At 30.6% G+C, this 20,631-nt stretch overlaps 1 protein-coding gene and 1 long non-coding RNA gene across 3 annotated transcripts in view; one reads left to right on the top strand and one right to left on the bottom strand.

Moving 5' to 3' along the window:
- Positions 1 to 20,631, bottom strand: part of LOC142328897 (ABC transporter G family member 23-like) — a 95,569-nt gene that overhangs the window by 15,952 nt on the left and 58,986 nt on the right. For both annotated transcript variants that reach the window (XM_075373036.1, XM_075373037.1), the window contains exons 10-13: positions 10,004 to 10,184; positions 7,669 to 7,784; positions 3,444 to 3,514; positions 988 to 1,076 (exon numbers count right to left, since the gene is read on the bottom strand). In XM_075373036.1, coding sequence (XP_075229151.1) covers positions 988 to 1,076; positions 3,444 to 3,514; positions 7,669 to 7,784; positions 10,004 to 10,184 — 457 coding nt within the window. The remainder of the gene's footprint in view (positions 1 to 987; positions 1,077 to 3,443; positions 3,515 to 7,668; positions 7,785 to 10,003; positions 10,185 to 20,631) is intronic.
- The window catches only part of LOC142328899 (uncharacterized), a 101,794-nt gene that overhangs the window by 78,160 nt on the left and 3,003 nt on the right, over positions 1 to 20,631 (top strand). The gene's annotated exons all lie outside the window — the stretch shown is intronic.

The raw sequence follows: 20,631 nt of genomic DNA, 5'->3' as shown, positions 1-20,631 counted from the left end.
CGGTGAGCCATATTCTTGTAGAAGTAGAAGAAATTTGTTGCAAGCAATTCATTCGTAGCCGAAAGTTGGGGAGGAAAAGTAAGTAAAACGACAATAAAAAATTGTTTTTTCATCGTGGTTTTTCTAACCCAGAAAAAGAGCCAGAGCATATGCAGGTAACACATCGCTGCAGCGATTTGAAAATTATCAAGAATTTGCCAGTTGGATGAAAATATTAAATATATACATAATTAAGAATGTGATGTTGCTATTGTATAAAAACTCCAGCCCACATGCAGCACAACGGATAAAGATGAACCAGAAATACAAGGTACGATTCAAGACTTAAGCGATTTTTTTTTTTTATGCAGAAGGAAATGATGGCAGTCCTCAATTGGAGTTGAAAGTGAAAATTTTGTTGACCGTACCTCATTAAAACGAAAACGGCAGTGCGGGTCGGATGAATTTTTTCAAAGAAAATGAACAGGTAAGACTTTTTATGTATGTTATGTATGCATGGCTGCCTATTTTATTTAAACGTTTAATACAAAAAATGTTTAATTATATTTTTAGATCTGAAGGGACTATAAAATAACGATCGGTCATTTCCTTTCAGTTAGTTTCGTCACTACATCATTTAAACAGCCTATTTAAACAGTACAGTACATATTTTTAACAGTAGGCTAAATGAACAGGTATTTTGAACTACATTAAGTGATCTAGAATTCGGTTTTTGCATTAAATTTTTGCGACTGCAGTACACCGTACCTCTTGTGAATATCGGTAGAACTTGCATGTAGAATGTGTGTGTTACACACAATTACAAGAATTACAGATTCTGCATTACAAGAATGCAGTACAGTATCGTATACGCTACAATTTATGAATTTGTTTAATCGGGCCAAAATCTCCGGTTCCGTTGTGTCACAATAAACCGGAATAGACTGTATTAAAAATATTTTTCTTTAATTGATTTTATTTTCATAATTTATGAACTGAAAATTTTACCTGAGGCAATGCTTCTTTGTAGAAAACCACTTGATTTCTCATGAATTATATACGTGATAGTTACCAGCATTGGTAAGTAGAATGAAAAACTGAAAAATATAGAAAATATTTGAATTAAATACAATATTTTGTCAAGGTGAATAATACTTATTGTTATACCTTTTAACTTTTGTTATTTCTGTAGGTTTGTGCATACCCCATGAGTTTGCTGATACCCTTGTGTGATTTTTTACTATGCTGTTAAGTAGTTACATATCTTGAATGGGATTTATTATTCATGAATGCCCATAGAATAATTGAGTAAATAGACAAAAAATATAATGCTCGTAAAGTATATAAACTAACATACCCAGACTGAAGTACTTCAATATGTTGAGGTTCAAAACCTCCACGTGCAAAGCCATTGCACATGCTGCCAGTGTTCGATGCGGGTTTGGTGGTTGTGACCACAATTTAACATCTGCGGCGGCTTACCAGGAGTTCCTCGATACCCTGTTTCCAGATTCTCTGGAAGATGAAGCAGAAGTCGGCGTTAGGGCGGGTGAGACACCATTCCCTGGTGTATGGACTGTGAGACCCATAGATATAGACCGAGTGGTTTCTCGAAGAGCACTGAGAAAGGCACCGGGGATTGACCAACTTCATCCGGATCCTTTCTATCATTTGCTGCTTGTCATAAATGAGGCGCTTGGCAGGCTGTTCTCGAGATGCCTAAGCTGGGTTTGCTTTGATGAGGGTACTCTTTAAATCAGGAAAGGATCCGAGTGAGATTAGCAGTTATCGACCCATCAGCTCCTTCCTGGATATCGGCAAGTTATTTGAAAGGCAGGTTGTGGAACGGATCTGGGAAGACATCGATATGAACTCACTTCTGAATGGAGGCCAGTGTGGCATCATAAAAGGGGTTGGCACCAAAGATTGAATCTTAAATGCTTTTTCTGAGGTGGAAGGCGCTGAATGTAAACATGTTTTGGCAATTTTTATTGACATTGAGGCAGCATTTCCGGAGTTCTGTCCACTATAAGTTGGAACGCCGCAATGTTCCCGTAGCCTTGCAGGCTGTAGTACATGACTACTTGTCTGATCACACGGCACGTTTAAGGATGTGCATCTAGTTGTGGAAAAGTCTGTCACCAGGGGAAGCCCGCAGGAGTCCGTTCTTGGTCCCTTGCTGTGGAACCTGGTATTCGATAGATTTTTGGGACTACATTCCCGGAATGGGTCACGGCCCAGGCTTTCGCCTGTTAGTTCGCAGTAACTCACGACCGCAGCTGGAAGACCGAGCGTAGCTCTTGGGGGGGCTAGAACTCAGTCTAACCTGTAACTTAGAGGTCAAGGGGAAAATTGTCCACTTACAAGCGGCGAGTCAGTGAAGCGAGAGCCGCATCGTTGGACCGTGTGGGAGTTTGTTGATGCAGTTGTTTGTTCAACTGACATCAGTAATTTACCTATGGGAAAAGACTCCTGCCATGCTGCTGTAGGAAGCTAACAGAGAGATATGGCTGGCTACCAGCCAGATTACGGCTCCAAGTGCTTTAATGGCAGACAGGTACTTGCTGGCATTCAGTGGCCTAGGCGTGGCAGCGAATTGCTGTCTTTGATGAGATAAATTTAATTATTGGCAGTCGTATATGCTTTAGTAGTTGACTGGGTGTGCCTACCCATTATAGTGATATATGACAATTGGGTGGTGGGACACGCTGTGTATGGTACCAAGCTTATTCCACTCATGCTTTTAGGTTAGCTGTAGAAACTAGTTAGGAGGCTGATTGCTAAACTGTTTCGAGGCTCAGTAGCTGTTTTTGGCACAGATATTCGGTCTTATGCTTTATGGCGACCAAGTAGGGTGGTGGCAGGAGAAGTGCCAAGCAAACCAATAAACCATTGTTGAGGTTCAAAGTATCAACATTTGAAGTGTATCAACTTTTAAAATGCTGGTGCGATTTACCAGTACGGTCATACATTACTAATCATTGCTAAATCCATATTTTGAAACTAATGTATCATTCTTATTCTTTAACTTTAGTAATTTGTTTATGGAAACCAGTTCATTAAATTTGACTTCAACTGTTGGCATCCTCACTTATCTTACTTTTCATATTATTCAGTTTCCATATGCCACTTCCTGATACATTCCTGGTGTCAAGCAAAACCATGAAGTTATAAAAGAGTGAAGTTTATCTTCTTATTTAGGACTGATGGGAGAATATTTTTGCCCAAGATAAAAAACAGATCATTCATTTTAAAGAATCAAGATACTGATCAATAATTTAGCTTTCACCATTTGAAATGTATATTACACCAAATTTTTGCACTGGAGATTAGGATGCCTCTCAGTTTAAATGCTTCTTAATATTCTGTTAACTATTAAGCGTATGTACAAGATATTTCTTGGGTTTTACAAGTTTGTGTAAGTGTTTTGTGATTTAGTTTTTTATTTTTATTAATAAACTTACTTTGTTACCATAATTGGAGCCTGATATTGAGAAAAAAGTGGATTTCTTGTGCCATAAACTGGGTCTTCAAACTAAAACAATACAAATAAATTTGATTAATTAAGCAATTATATAATAAAGCTGAAACCTTGTTTAATGAGTAGCCATAGTTTTTATTTTTTTCAGATAAAGAAAGCTTCATCCATTTTATTCTCATGAAAAACTAGAGTATGGCTTTTTATATAATACTAGAAAAAAAGCAGGCCTATGGACTGCTGCGAAAATGTTAGTTACATGGTTTATGTTTCATTACCCATGATTTTGTTAAATGTTTTTGCTAATTGTGACTAAATAATTTTCATGAACTTAGTGTACTAACAGCAACAAAAACTTTTACAATGAATAGCTTCAACATCTTGAATATTTTAGCTGTTACTTGAGTTGTGATTTTTTAACACAACTCTAACCCCAGTGTTTTCCTTTTTTATCCCCAAAACACAGATATAATTTTTAGATAAATTGTTTGTAAGCAGTATAAATCCTTCAAACAAATGAATCGTTCTTGCACTTCATTCATAATAAAAATGTGAGCACATATTGCAAAGAAACCAGCACTGTGGTTTTTATTGGAGAGAATTTTAATTATGGTAATTGTGTTATATACTTCAATACTGATTTATTAATATCTTTATGGAATTGTTAACAGAATCTAGGGATCGGATAATATAAAAAAAACTAGAAAATAAGTTGGGAATTTCAAATAAACATTGTAACAGAATAAAAGACTTTAAAACGTGATAATTAAAATTAAAAATGGATAATTTATTTTGAGAACAACTTTAAAAAATGGTAATTTAAATTCTTTTTTTAAAACATTGTTTTAATTTTTGGTGGGTTTTTCAGTCAGTTTTATTTGGTTTTTTGTTTTTGTTTAAAATTTGAAAAAAAAAATTGCCAAAAATATATTGTTAGACCTGTAGAAATTGCTGCCCATATGACAAAAAAAATGTAGAGAATGATGTTGAGAGGCTTTATCAATTACAGCTCTCTGGCCTAGTAAGCTATGGATTTCTGGAATGTGGGATTCAGTATTATAACTTTCTTGCTGGCTTCCATAGCAGAGTGAAGGTTTCTGCCTTTCTTCCTAAGGTACCAGCTAGTCAGGCATGAAATCTTTGATACGCTAAAAAATTACAATTTATCAGCAACTGTTTTGGGTGTTGCTGCATTAATAAATAAACATATTCATATAGAAAAATTGATAGACAAAAGTCTATTCTTTGTAAGTAGGGCAAACAAACTTTCCATCTGATTGTATTAAGTTTCACATGAAAATAATTTATATATCAGAATGAAATCAGGCTACATGTCACTTTATACAATAGTCCTGCATTAAGCAGTGATGAGATGAACAAAACAATCTTCAAAACATAAAAACAATGTTATTTTTTAAAAAAATGTTCCATATCAGTTATGTGGGAGAAGAAACTTATTGTAGGTCTATCAGAAAAACTTTCTGTCAAAATAAATAAACTTTAAGTAGAAATTAAAAAATTTCTATAAAATAAAAATAAAATAAAACTTTCCTAAAACAAAATTACACTTTTCAGTTCTTCTTTATATTTTGATTTTGTTATCTGTGCTGACTTCAAACCTAACGATTTACTAATGTAATTTGATACCGCTTCAAAATTTAAAGAATTGAACATTTTTTTTGCCAGTCTTTTATCTTAAGGTTTTATTATTTTTGTATTTTTGCAAAGTCCTTTGTTTTATTTTTATTTAACATATGAAATACGGAAAGGCAGACAACAAATTTGGCATTAAAAAAGCCATTTGCCAGAAATGTGAAACATAGAGACACATCAGTCATGACAAAAATACTGTAAACAATGTTGAGACAACTATAAAGTGAACTGTTTAAAATATGGATATTTTTTTAATTAAAAAAATATTAAAACAAGGAAAAACAATTAAAAAATTGTTAAATCAACTGTTTGAAGAAATGTATTATTTTTTTATGTTTAAAATATCATCAACATTTTGTTTCGTAAAAACGTACAATGAATTGATCTATCAGAGGAACTTTCTCCTCAGAAAAAATAATCATTGAAATTAGTTAATTTAGTCAGGTTTAAACAGGAGCAATTATTTATAATATGTTTTAATAGACAGTTGGTTTCTCATTTTATGTTAATGGGGCCCAAAAGGCTCTTTTGAAATCATATTAGATCTTTTCAGTCATTAAGTTAAGAACTGGTATAAATTGGGTTAGGATAAGGGGGGATTAGTATTGTAGATAATTTCCTGATTAAGAATCTTACTAAAATTTGCTTCTCAAAATAAAAAAAAAGCTGTTTATAATGTGTGAAAAAAATCAATTTTTTTATTGTTACTGACAATATGGCACAAAAGTTTTTGATTATTTATTCTCTGTTCGTTCTAAGAAGGAGATAAGAAATAAACAAACTGCGAGTGTGGTATTGCGTGTATATATAGCACACTAATGTATGCGCAGAGCTGTTGTAATTACCGAGTGTTTATAAACAAACATCACCAGCCTCAAAATTGCAGTATAAATTCTCTTATTCCATACTGAATATTTTTATTTTCTTTTAATTGTAGTTCTGTGTTTCAGTACTTTTTTTGGTATGCGCACGCATACCAAAAAAAAATAGTATAGTAAAATATCATACCCGAAAATAGTATTGTTGTAATGGAAAATGGTCCATACCATAGTGCAAAACTGGAAAATATTCCAAACAGTTCATAGAGCAAACAAGAAATTGCTTTATGGCTGCGATAAAAAAAAAACCACTTTGGAGAAAACAGTTTAAAAGTAGAACTGCTTGAACATGTAAAATACAGTCATGACAAATCTAAAAAATTTTAATGATTTGGCTGAAACAAAAAGTCATACAATGTTAAGGTTCCCCATTATCACTGTAACCTTAATCCAGTTGAGTTAGTGAGGAGTCAAGTAAAAGGATATGTTGCCCGAAATAATACATATAAAAGAAAGACGTTAAAATCCTGCTTGAAAAAGGCATGAACAAGCTATCAACTGATAATTGGAAACAGTGCGTGAAGCATGTTACAGAATAAAAGAAAATGTGGGACAGATAATTTTCTCGATGTTATGGTCGACGAATTAATAATTAATGTTAGAGATGATTCTTCATTAACGCCAACTTCTGGGAGTGATGAAGAATTGGATATAATAAGAGGGAAACCAATGTTTGTCGGACACTGACAGACAATAAGGTAGGCAATTTTCTTAATGTTTCAAAGTGGTAAGGTTTTGTTCAAGTTATATATTTTACCTATTAAATTATTTTTAATAATGTGGTAGTTATTGTTTGGGATATTATTGTTTTCATAGGTTTTATTATATTAAAAATTTTGTTAAGAAATAAAAAGTTATAAGTTCAGTATAAAGTAAATATAAATTAAATAAATAATTATAGTTAAATACATACTTAAACAGTTTATAATTATAATTAAATAAAGTGTAAAGTGAGTATAAAATTTTGTGAAAAATTACAAAAAATTGTAAGTTTAGTATGCATTTTTTTTAGGCACACTGTTCCACAGCGCTCTGTTGTCTGCAATGTGTTTATGTGATATCTCCTTCTTAGAATGAACAGAGAGTACGTAGTTTATATAATTTAATAAGTTAAGGTTTATGAAAATGTCTTAAGAACAAGTGTAAAGAATTTTTCATTTTCTAAACTTCAAACATATTTCGTCTTGATCAGAAAATTTCTAATTTATTTAAAATTAAATTGACGGTTAACTTTTTACATAAAAAATAAAAATGAAGATACCCTTTTGTGGACATTTAACAAGAATAAGTCCCAATAGATTAAACAAAAAGACTTTGGACAAATTTAATGAGAACAGAACTCAGATGCCTCTATGTCAGGAGGACAGAAACATATTCAGAAAGAGGGTAGAAGGCTATGAAGGGATCCTGAAAAGAAACAGAGAGTGTAGTAATAAGAAATGGTCTGAAGAAAAAAAGAAGCAACACAGCTTGAAAATGAAGGAAAGATGGAAGAATAGGAGACTGACCAGAAATTAACTATTTAATGTGCCATGTGACAGAAAAAATTGATCCAAAAAAAAATTATATATATATATATATATATATACATTCATCTTCAGGTTAAACTGCAAAAGTTGATTTTTAATTTAATACTTCTTAATAGAAATAATTCTGTATTTTATAATTAAACATAAATACCCTTATTGGATATTCTCCAAGAGTTGCTGGCCATCCACAGTCTTTAAATATTTCCTCTAAAAAACTAGTAAATTTCATTTGCATTGAGTATATCAGAAATCGTGAAATAATTACATCTGAAAAATAACATACAACTAAATTAAATTACTGCTTAAAAGTTATGTTTTTTGGCTTTACTAGAGCTCATGTGTTATTTGATGTAATACAAAAACAAAAAAAAAAATATATCTGGGTGGTGTTTATCGAATTACAAATAATTCTTATCATGCTCTGGTACTTCTGCATTTTTTATATTTAGTTATCTGTTCTGAATTTTATTCTGAAAGAATAAATGTAATATGCATTCATTCATATGCACTGCCCCCCACACATACACACACCTCCAAAGTGAAAATCTGACTTATTGGATTTTGGTATAGTTAGATATTATCACGTACCGAACAGTTCTATGAATGGGTAGAAGAGATTAAAATTGTTTTCTTTTGTTTCGCTTATTAATTTACTAACTTTTATTTGATGAGATAAAGTATTTTCACCCAAAAAAACTCAGAAATGTTATTAGTTTTGTTACCTCTGTTGATATGTTTCTATACAAGTTTAATATTTTGTTTCTATTCACATTAATTGAATCATATTCACACCAATAGCTTTCACTATCTTTTACTACAAGTGGTCTAAATTGTGAGTTTTCACAAAATAAACAATGTTCTTTATGTGATCCAAGAAAAGTAATCCCTAAGTGTTTGAGATATGGACTTTGTAGCAGCCAAGAAATATTCTCCCCTTATCAATTCAATGATACCATATTTTACCACATTTCTAACATTCAAGCTAAAATGTGTTGGTGCTCTATTCTGATGGTACACAGTGTGACCATATTCTTCATCAAAGTGGGAACGTAAACTGTTGAAGCTGATTCATATGCGTCATAAAATGTTACGTCATTTGTAAAAATAATTGATTATAAGAAATTTTATCATTGTTTATCTTGCCTAGCATATTACCTGAAAACAACATTCAGTTTGGATAATCATCTAGTTTGTACGTATAATTGCAATCTCTTCTATATGTTTAAGTACTGTGGATTTAGGGATACTTAGCTTCAAAGTGAAAACTGGTGATTAATATCTCTGGATTTTTAATGCAAGCCTGTCAAATATACTTGACATTATGATTCTTCCATAAGACTACACCTTTTTTCTTGCACAGACACCATGTTGCTATCAATCTAAGAAATTGCTAGACAAATTACTACTTGGGTACTTAACCAACATAAATATAAACTTGGTAATTTTCCTTCATTATAATAAAAAAAAATTAACTTTCTATATTCATTGAATAAAAAGTTGAATATTGGACTGTTGAATTCTGAATTATTTTTCAAAAATCATGTATTTAAGGTGATCAAGTGATTAACACAAAACTTTTGGTCAGTTATGATCATCCTGTTGATATAATATATCCGTATCCCAGGCAAAAATAGCTGATCTTTTTTTGGCAGGTGGGCACTTTTAAGCAATAAGCCTGTGGGATTGTTTGGGTACATTATTGTTTCTCACCCTTGTTGAATTTGCTAATTCTTTAATCTGTTTTTCTCTGTTTAAACAACGAGGTCCATGCTAAGGATGTTGGATCCTGCAGAGCCAGTATTTGTATAAAGTGGTAACAGGGTAGTAGCACATCTTAACTTGTCCAAGATCTTATTTTCTTTCTGGTAATTGAACAGTAAGCCTTATCGTTGCCTTAAGTCGATTAAAGCCAGCCCTTCTCATTCCTTTTCATAGTGTTTTCTTTTATCTAATACAAAACAGAAAATATAAAACAATAAAATTACCTTCTGCGTGCATCTCTTCATAGATTGTAGAGTTCACCCCGATGTTCCTTTCCAGTTTCAAATGACAATTTGCATTTTATATTTGCTTATAAAAAAGAAAATGAAGTTGTTGGAAACAATTTACATATTTTTCTAAATAACTAGAAAAAGATGTCTCTTACTTCACATATTATGGTAGCCACTCTGCTCCATGGCAGAGTGGTTAGCACTCTACCTTTCATCTGGAAGGACCTGGGTTCAAGCTTGGGGTTTTTTATATGCAACAAGTTTATCTTTAATAAGTAGCTGTAATTGGGCAGTTAGTTCGTAGATCTTTAAATAAATTAAAAAAAAATATTCCTTGTAGTACTAAATTATTTTTTTTCTTTTTAACTTAGCAATTTGTGAAATAGGTATCACTGTGTAAACACTCCTAAGTTTATATAAAAGTGAAAAAAGCAATAAGGTGTCATTAAAAATAATCTTATTTATTTTATGTTGTAGAAAAGTTGAAATTCTTACCTGTTTTATCAAGATGTACTTCTATTGTCCCTAAATCTAACACATCATCAGTCCAATTATAAAATGGTCTTTCAAATCGTTTTATAAGATACGATGAAAAGTTTTGTGGAAAATATATTAGTCCCCAAAATTTATTGTCGATAGTTAATGCTTTTGCTTCTTCAAAATCATCTCTATGCACCTAAAGGAAGATTTTTATGAATCATTTTTTATTAATGACAGTTATAATGTTAAATGTTAATACATACGGAATGGGAAACTTAATACAGTAAGATTAGCGTCAGATATTTGTTAACTTTAGAACAGCACTGTCTACAACCTTTTTACAACTTGGGGGTCATCTGAATGATTACAAAGGTTGTGTGAGCGCCAGTATTCATTTCAACTATCTCCATACTACTACTGACACTAACAAAATCAATAATTATAAATTATAATACTGACAAAACATTGAAACAAAAATCAATTATATTTACTCACCACATAATTAATGTGAAATTCGACACTGCATTCTCACTGCAAGTTGAGGAAAATCTGGTGTGTAGCTGGAACAAGCTGCTCTTAATGTGTTATCAAAGTGGGAGTCTGTCAGGCAGGAACGGTAATTGTTTTTGATGATAATGTAACTTCACAAAGATATGTTGAACCAAAGCATGAATACATTTTCAGTACAACACTAAGGAGAATGGGGTATTTTTCATTGTCCACCAAAATCCATAATTTGCTACACGTTGCATATAAGAATTTTAAAGAAAGGTCTTCTTGAAAATTTAAAATTTCCATTTCTAATTCTTCAATTTCCAAGTTCACTAACGTCACCAGAAGCGAAAAATTAAAAAGTAATCCATAATTTCACTTTCTTTACAAACACATCTATAATACTTATCATATGTAAAATATTATGATATTTCCCTTGCAATTTGAGATTTAACTAGTTTAATTTTGAGATGATACTGCCAGAAAATGTAAATCTAGTAGCCGCCATGATATATCATCAAGTTCATGATAATATGGTCCGGGAGATGATTTCAAAAAGTCTCTTACTTTATCTAGCAGACAGCGGAATCATTCCAGTGTTTTACCCCTACTAAGCCACCTTATATCTGCATGTAGATTTGTCACCGTACTGAATATCTGATATATTCAAAATATTTCAAAACAATTGATGACATGTAGATGATCGATCTGATATAGTTAACCACATGAGTTACAATTTTCACGACATGATCAAACTTTAAAACCTTTGCGCATAAAACTTCCTGGTGGATAATGCACTGATAAGAAATAAAGTTTGGAAATGATTCATCCTTAGTACAAAGAGATAGAAATCCATTATTCCTACCACTCATAGAAGACGCCCCCCCGTCTGTTATAGCAACAAGCTTTGAAAGTGGAAAGTTAGTATCTTTGACAAGTTTAAGGAATGCCTTAAATATGTCTACATGCTAGCATTACACAATGAACTCATATATTTTTCCCTATATTCAATAAAACAATATTGTTCTCCCATTCACTGTTAAAGCTATAAGTTCTTTGCCTTTTAGCCATGTTAAGACTACACTAGATATTATGTTAAAATAATATCTAATAATTTAAGGAACTTCACTGATAACACTGATAACATGTGGAATGTATAACATACCACAACATGAGACAGTGTAATAAATTGTACCAGCAGAACATAAGCACTTTAAAAACACTGATAACATGTGGAATGTATAACATACCACAACATGAGACAGTGTAATAAATTGTACCAGCAGAACATAAGCACTTTTCACAACTACAAAGTTATACTTAAGTTAAAATACAAGACTTGGGTGGCACTCAAAGAATCAGAATTGTTAAAATGTGTCAAATTCATCTCCTTGTTGGCTGAAGACTTGATTATGATAAAAGCTCATTGGTTTTTTTTAAATAACAGAAAATTCACTGGCCACACCCACATGCATATTAATTCAAAAACTCTCTCTCACGAGGAACATCTGTTTCTATTTTAGGAAGGTCAGGTTAAAATCAGGTCAGAACCTAAATTTTTAGGTTTTATTTAGGAAGGTCAGGTTTTGATGTTAGGAAATACAAATAATGAAGGGGACTGAGTTTTACGAAAGAACAGAATAGAATGTCAGTTTGAAATTTATTACAAAGAATGCTGTAGCTTTAGTGTAGAGCTGACCACCAAATGAGTGACAATTAGGTAGTTTGTTCTGTCAACCTAGACCCCTGCTAGGAGGGTCTTATACGTACTTATACCATTACAAAGGATTTTGTCAACAACAATGACAAAGAAATGAACACGTGTTACAAAGGCTGACAGAATTACTTCTGTTGAACTACTGGAAAATATAATTGCTAAAATGTATCTTTTATATGCTTTTTAAGATTTGAAATATAATGTTATTTTGAAATGTAAATTAGTATTAAAAATTGGCAAATTGCCAAAATCTAATGGCCATGAAAAAGGGCTCCATGGCACTCGCAGGTCCAGGTTGGACAGCTCTACTTTATTAGAATGATTACTAATTTTTTAGTAACATGTACCATGTTTTTTTTTTATTTTGTCTAATAACATGCTTACTTGCTTGGAGAAGAGTACAGTTATTAAAATTTTAAGAAAAATATTGACAAATTTATTGAAAAATTTATATGCGAATCAGGCAGCTGTAAAACCAAGAGACCGGTAAAGACAAGCTGAGGTAAAGAAAGGTTGACAATAGTTTAACTTTAATGTAGGAAAAGTAGTGAAAAAAAAAAAAAAATTTGTTGAATAATTTATTCTGTCTGCATGAAAAAATGTGGTTTAGAGCTTTTTATAAAAATAGAAATAATTTACTATAACTTTAACTCACTTTCCAAATATTTGGAAAACTTAATTAAAGTAATGAAATTATTGCTTATTATTATTATTACTTTTGTAACTCCAATTCTATTTTTCTTATTGTGATACTGTTTTGGAGCTTAGCAGTTGTTTTACTCAATCTTGAGGAATCCAGTAATTGCAGTAAAATACAATCTAAAATAAAATATCTAAAAATACAATTCTAAAATTGAGTACAATCTAATACTGAATACAATTTTAAAAACTAAATTTATTGAAATATACTAATAACATGCATATCTTTATTAACGCTGTAATTAAGGAATACGATTAAATAATTTTAAAACTCTGAAAACAACAGTGATCTCATCTATCCGTAATAACCTCATTTTTATAACTATTTTTTCTGCAGTTTGAAATTAATACCAATAATTCATTATATTTAAAATTAATCATTTTGTTGAGTAAGATAAGTGAAATTGTTTCAAACAACTTACATGTTGAACTCTTCAGATTGTCCAATTTTTTACTTTTAGAAATTAAAGACTAATCCGCTCGGGTTAGTTTACTGGTTAAACTCATCACAAAATCAGCTGATTTTCAAAATCAAGAGTTCTAAGGTTCAAGTCCTTATAAAGGCAGTTGCTTTTATATGGATTAAAATGCTAGACTGTGGATACCAGTGTTCTTTGGTGGTTGAGTTTTAATTAACCGCACCTCAGGAATGGTTGACCTGAGTCTGTTCCAGACTACATGTTTACTGGTAAATTTACACTTACATTCCACTACATCTGCAGCTACTTCAGACCTAGCAAGCCAGAAACAGTAATTGCGTGCACACTCACTCACTCACTCATTCATTCAGACCTGGCAGTAGCTGGAAAACTGATTGGAGAATTTAATATATATACATATATATATTAAAGCATTCTATTTAAATTTTATTTCTTTGTGATAGTATTGTTTTAACTTATAAATTAATTTAATTTCCATTTGTACTCATTATTTTGCATAACAATAGTGTTTTCTTTATTCATGTTTGGTAATGACTGAATTATTCTCTTTTGTTTTATTCAAGTTCTTTAAAACTTACTTTCCCTCATAATATTTTCTTAACATTATCTTTTTTTTCTGTTACTAGATCCAAAACAGGTGCAGTATTTTACGTTCCTTACTTAAAAAGATACATAATAAGTTATAATTTAATCAGAAGGATTTAAATTGAATGCTAGGGGTTCTAGTAAATTTATTAAAAAAAAATACAATCGATCTTAAAATAAAATCTTCAAAGAAACAATAAAAAAGCGAAAGTGACCCATAACAAAGTTATGAGCAATGTTTTTCATTATTTATACATTTACTACTGAATTTCTAATAATTGTCAAAGAATATATTCCAGACAAAAGGAAATTTTATTAAAAAAACCATCCTCTTAACAGGAGAATGGTGATAAAGTTAGATTATTGTAACTAATATTTATAATATACAAGTTCATAGGATTAACTCAGATACCAAGGAATACATAAGTCTATTTTAAAGAATAAAGGAAATTTTCACTGCATCTCATAATGCAGAAAAGTAAATAAAAAATGCCTTCAGAAAATGCTTTAATTCAAGAGAATAGATTTCAAATAATGCTAGAAGATGGGTATAAGGCACTGAATATGTACAAACAGTGATGGAGCAGAAATAAAAAGATCATAAGAAGTTCCTTCAAATTTTTTATTTGTATCAATGTAAAATTTTAAAATATGAGCACCAATCTGAAGTAAATTCTAAATTATTCCTCATCTAAGAAAAATTTTAATTTTTTATTAGCCAGAATATTACTTACTGTGTTGCTTTCAGACTCACAAAGAAAATACATAAGATCACATAATACAACAACAAAGGATTTATATGTTAAACAGCATCATTGAGTAAACGTATTAAACTGGAGTGACTGTACTATGAATTGTATTTGTCAAACTGAACATTAGAACAAAAAATACATTCAAGATCTATTCACAATGCCAGACTTAAAATTTGACAATGACTTCATAGAAAGTGGTTGCACAAGGAAAAATATTAACTGCAAATTTTTTCATAATTATAAGCATGTGAAAGTCATGAACTTAATTAAAATAAATAAACTGATCTTTATTCTGATCGGTATCTACATTATTTAGATTAAATATAATATTAACAATTAATAAAATCCACCTTACCAGCATGTTGAGATAAGCTCTAGATCTTTCGGCTTACTTGAAAGCCATCATCAGGAGTTAAGAATATTACATTAAAGTCAAAAAATTAAAAAATCATAGGTTAAAATGTATAAACAGTCATGACTGTCCAGTCCTAACAGTATACTGAAGGAATATATATGTACTCTGGTGGATTAAACACTTTTTTTTGTTCATTAATTAAATTTTTATTATTACAGTAAATATGATATTTTTCTAAATTATAATAATAATATAATATTTATAAGAAATATTTAATATTTTCTTGAAATTGTTGTGATTGTATACGATCGTATTCTATTATATATTTGGCAGAGTTGGAGTTTTCTGGTTTATTATTTTTAATGCTATTTATGTGCGCTTTTGCATGTATGCAGAATTTGCGATTGGTCATACCCACGTGTATCATGTCGCAATCCTCAAAAAACGAGACTGTATACTACTTGTTTATCAAATTTAGTATTATTATATGACTTTTTATTATAATTATTATTAATATATTTCATTTATTTATTATTAGTAGAATATACATTAAAATATGTTGTGAATGCACTTATTTTACTTTCCACGATCAATATTATAAATAACCGTTTGCTTGGCTATGCGTGAACCATTGTCGGCAATTTTGCCAAAGATATATTTGCAGTTTTAAGAAAATAATTATGTTAATAAAATTCTGACTCAACATAATATACTATTGTACAAATGTTACGTTGATGACACTATAATGGTTGCATGTGAAAAGTTCATGTTTAGCATATGACATGTCCCATATCTTACAATTCCAGCAACATATTGGTAATCCAACATATTGGTAATGGCAATCCTTGCCATTAAGGATTGGTCATATCAAAAATTGTTTCAGACAAAAGTTTTAGGTAATGTTTAGGGGACTAACGACCACTTTAAATCGATTGGATACTGTGCCTATTAAGGAGGTATGATTTTTTTTTTGTCTTCAAAACCCCATTTTTCCACCCCCGAACCAATGGTTGGTGATATCAAAAAATTTTACTTAGATAAGTTTTAGGCCCTTATCCAAACAATAGTAGGAACTTTTACTTAGTAAGAAAATTATAGTGATATTTTGTTTTTTTTTAAAAAGCCCCTCCCATTTCCACCTCCATGTAAGAAAATTATAGTGATATTTTGTTATTTTTAAAAAAGCCCCTTCCATTTCCACCTCCATGGTCTGATTTTGCCCATTAACAAACTCAACTGAGATTTTGGGTCGTCGTATTTTATGTATCAATTTGAAAACGATTGGTGCAAAATTATGGCAGTTATCATGTCCAAAAGAAAGTGAAATATATATGTAAGTGAAATAAATGTATATATAAACTTGTGAACTGATGGTGGTTTTGATGTCTGGGGGATGCGAAACGCGAAGACATGTCAAAAATTTCCAGAAGTTCAATCATAGTACCCATTACAATAGGTAGCTTTCTTATGAAATCTACATAATAATAAAATAGATAAAAAAATTAAAAAAAATATATATATGGTAAAAATTCATTAAATAACACAATAATTAATTTCCATTCATTTCATCCTTAGTCCCAAAAGGACCAAGGATGAAAAGGACTCTTTTTAATTCATTGTTATACAGAGCCATAGAATACATCAAACATGATAAAATTTTCTTAAAGAAATAGAAATAATTAAAAGCATTGCTGTTGTTAATGGTTATAACGCTGGTGTTTAAACAAATTTATTATAAAATTAATTTAAATAACAATACAAAATTATAACTAGATAAAAAGGATAAAATATACATAAAAACTGAATATACCTTTTAGTCAAAACATTAAAAAAAATATATTAAAAAAATGGCATTACACCTGCATATTCTACTAATAATATATATTAGTAATAATTATAATAAAAAAATCATATATGATTTTTTTATTATATTATATTATTTTAAACAAGGAGTACAGTCACGTTTGTGAGGATTGCAACATGATATACGTGGGTATGACCAATCGCATATTCTCCATACTTGCAGAAGAGCACATAAATAGCATTAAAAATAACAAACCAGAAAACTCCAACTCTGCTAAACATATAATAGAATACAATCATAACAATTTCATGAAAATCTTAGACTTCTAATTTAGAAAAATATCATATTTACTGTAATAATTATCTCCTTGATAACATAGTTCTGTTTGATTTCATTTTAATCCACCAGAGTACATATATATTCCTTCAGTTAGGACCGGCAGTCATGACCAGTCCTAGATCGGTTAATCATAGGTTAAAATGTTTATGCATTTTAATCTATGATTTTTTAAAATTTTTTGACTGTAATGTAATATTTTTAACTCCTGATGATGGCTTTCAAGTAAGTCAAAAGATCTATAGCTTATTTCAACATGCCGGTAAGGTGGATTTTATTAATTATTAATATTATTTAATTAACATATCAACGGTACAGTGTTCAAGAAATTAATAAAAATGTCAGTTTAAATATAAAAACAAATTATAAAAAAATCTGATGTGGACAATACATGACTTCCTATTAAATTACAAATACATATTTATTTTTTTTAAATGAAAAATACATCAAATTGTTTTTCATTAATAACTTCTTATATTTTTTCATATTCTTTTTTTTATTGTTATTACTGAATTATTATTTACTGTAAAAATTTTTTTTACAATGAGAGGTTAATAATTATTAATCAATATATTTAAATTAAATTAAAAAAGGAGATGAAGTCTGATTCGTACTGATGTGCTTTCCCCTAAGATCCAAATATTTCATTAATTAAAATTTTTTTGGCCGTAACTCTGGAACCAGTGAAAATAAGTACCACTTATGATATATCGTTGTAAAGCTCTCAATGAGAGCTCATTACTGTAGTTAAGAAAAAGCCCAAAACCCAAATTTTCTTGGATTTTGGGCTTTTTTGGACACTTTTGGTTCAGTTAATTCCAATCAAAAGGGGAGTTGCACAACTAGATGTTTCAGCAGTCCTAAATCCAAAATTTCAAATCCTACGGCTAATTGCTTTTGGGTTATGTGAGATACATACATTCATAACGATTTCAATATATATGTATGTATGTATTTCATACGTATGTATACATACTTACGTACATACAATTGTATTAAGAAATCCTGTGATAGCATTTATCGCAAGACAAAATTGTTTTGTACTAATTCAGGCTTAGAAATATTAGGCTAGATATTCAAGAAAGCTTACACCACTTGTTTGTTGGTTCATTAAAATATCCTTGACATCTATAAATAACTTAAAAGAAGAATCATTTTTGCAAATATCATCACATTACACTTCCATTCAGTTCATTCAAGATTTGCCTACCTGATGATCAATTCTTTCGGTGTTTCTAAAACTTATACATCAGATGAATACAAATACAAGTATGAATGTGATCGTGTTAACTCATTGACTTATTGTGTATAATGCTTTCATTTGCAGTCCTATTATTTGTACAACATATTGAGATGATAAATCGCCTATTATGTTCAGATTTAAATCATTTCTTCTTTATTAATTAAATGAAATGCTTTCTTCCTACTCCTCAATATATGAAGTTGTTACCATTCAGTCACCAGCTGACATTTATTTTACTTAATTTCTTAAATTGTTTAATGCTGGTTCAGATTTCACAGAGTAAACATGATATTATAAGTCTTGAATCGATGTACGTCAATACAATATATAGGATTATTATTAACCTATTTGTATTTATCAGTGTATTATTCATTGGATTGTTTCTTAATCATAAATATGAATTGATTACATCAAAATCAAGAAATAATTCACCAGAGGAAGTAAAAAAGTAGATGTGTTGAAAATCCATATTAATTATTTAAATACAGATACATTAAATAATTTTAATGTAAACACATGGAATATAAAAATATTACTATAAAGTTATTCATAATTCAGAAGCTGCTGTTGAAAATTATTTTGAGCATATTTATGTACGGTTGAATGGGATGCAGGTAAATTGTGGTTTTTGGTTTTCTTTCAATTCGACTCGCTTCAGAAGTATTAAATTTACAAAGAAGTAAATAACACAAAAAACATATAAGCAAACATCACGACTAGATTAAATCTACTATTTAAGATATTAAGTATGATAGTATCAATGATACACTTTGAGGTGAATGATACAACACTGAAGAAATAGTAAATATTTACCGAGAGCATATTTAATTACATAGAAAGTCAGTTGTATTGAATTTGTTTATGATTAATAGAATAATATAATGTCTAAATTAATTTATTAGTTGAAAGGAAAAAAATGGTACGATTCATTAATAATTGTATTTTGGCTAAATGTAGAGATATCTTAAAGAAACGTAATGAACTGTTAGGATTATTATTAATTTGAAAGTAAATAAGAATAAAACAAAAGAAGCAAAACGCTTTGATAAATGTTAATGAGAATTTTATATGTTTATCAAAATTACAAGTTTTAAAAAATGAAGACATCAGAATTAGACTGATAAAGATTGAAGAGCTTGCATGCAGGAAATAAATTGTGCCGGTATCAAAAATAATAATGAGGTGAGTCAGGCACATAGAACAGCGTCTGCTTCAAACAAGAAGCCACTGGTAGGCCACATATGGTTCACATCCCAGACAACATTTCAACAGTAAGCTCTGCTTTAGACCAAAGTCCAACGTGATCAGTTCTTCGGCATTTGCAAGCTCTTAACATCAAACAAAAGTATGCGATGAATGTTACATCTAGATATTAAGTTCCATCCATCCATACAAGGTGCAAGAATTATTTCATAGAGATCAGGAGGCACGTCAAAATTTCTGTACACATCTTGTAGAGATGATAAACACTCAATCCAATTTTCTAAATAATTTGATGATTTTGAGGTAGTACCAGGCCCTTCGTAATCCTCATCAGCTTCGTCAACGACTACTTCATAGTGCAAAAGTTACTATATAGTGTGGAGTGTCTTCTCAGAGTATTAGTGGTCCCTATTTTTTTTAAAATGATGCTGTCACAGTCACAGCAAATTGTTATGATATTATGTTGCAAAAGTTTATAAAACTGCAAATTCACTGTAAGAATACCAATATGCAGTTGTTGTGGTTCCAACAGGATGGTACAGCCACTCGCACAGTGAAAATGTTGATGACAATCTTACAAAGAATGTTACTAGAACACCTTGTTTTTTATTTCTGATTTAGTCTGCCCATTCTGTTTGCCTGATTTATGGTGTGCAAATTTTTTCTGTGGAGATTCCAGAAATCCAGTGTATGTTAACAACACCCACCGGGTTGGTTTAGTGGTGAACACGTCTTCCCAAATCAGCTGATTTGGAAGTCGAGAGTTCCAGCTTTCAAGTCCTAGTAAAGCCAGATATTTTTACACGGATTTGAATACTAGATCGTGGGTACTGGTGTTCTTTGGTGGTTGGGTTTCAATTAACCACACATCTCAGGAATGGTCGAACTGAGAATGTACAAGACTACACTTCATTTACACTCATTACATATCATCCTCATTCATCCTCTGAAGAATTATTAGAACGGTATTACCGGAGGCTAAACAGGAAAAGAGAGAGTGTATGCTAACAGGGCAGC

This window comes from Lycorma delicatula, chromosome 8, assembly GCF_047948215.1.
Source record: "Lycorma delicatula isolate Av1 chromosome 8, ASM4794821v1, whole genome shotgun sequence".
NCBI classification, from domain to species: Eukaryota; Metazoa; Arthropoda; class Insecta; order Hemiptera; family Fulgoridae; genus Lycorma; species Lycorma delicatula.
The sequence above is the reverse complement of the archived record's forward strand: the minus strand, read 5'-3'. Positions and strand labels throughout refer to the sequence as shown.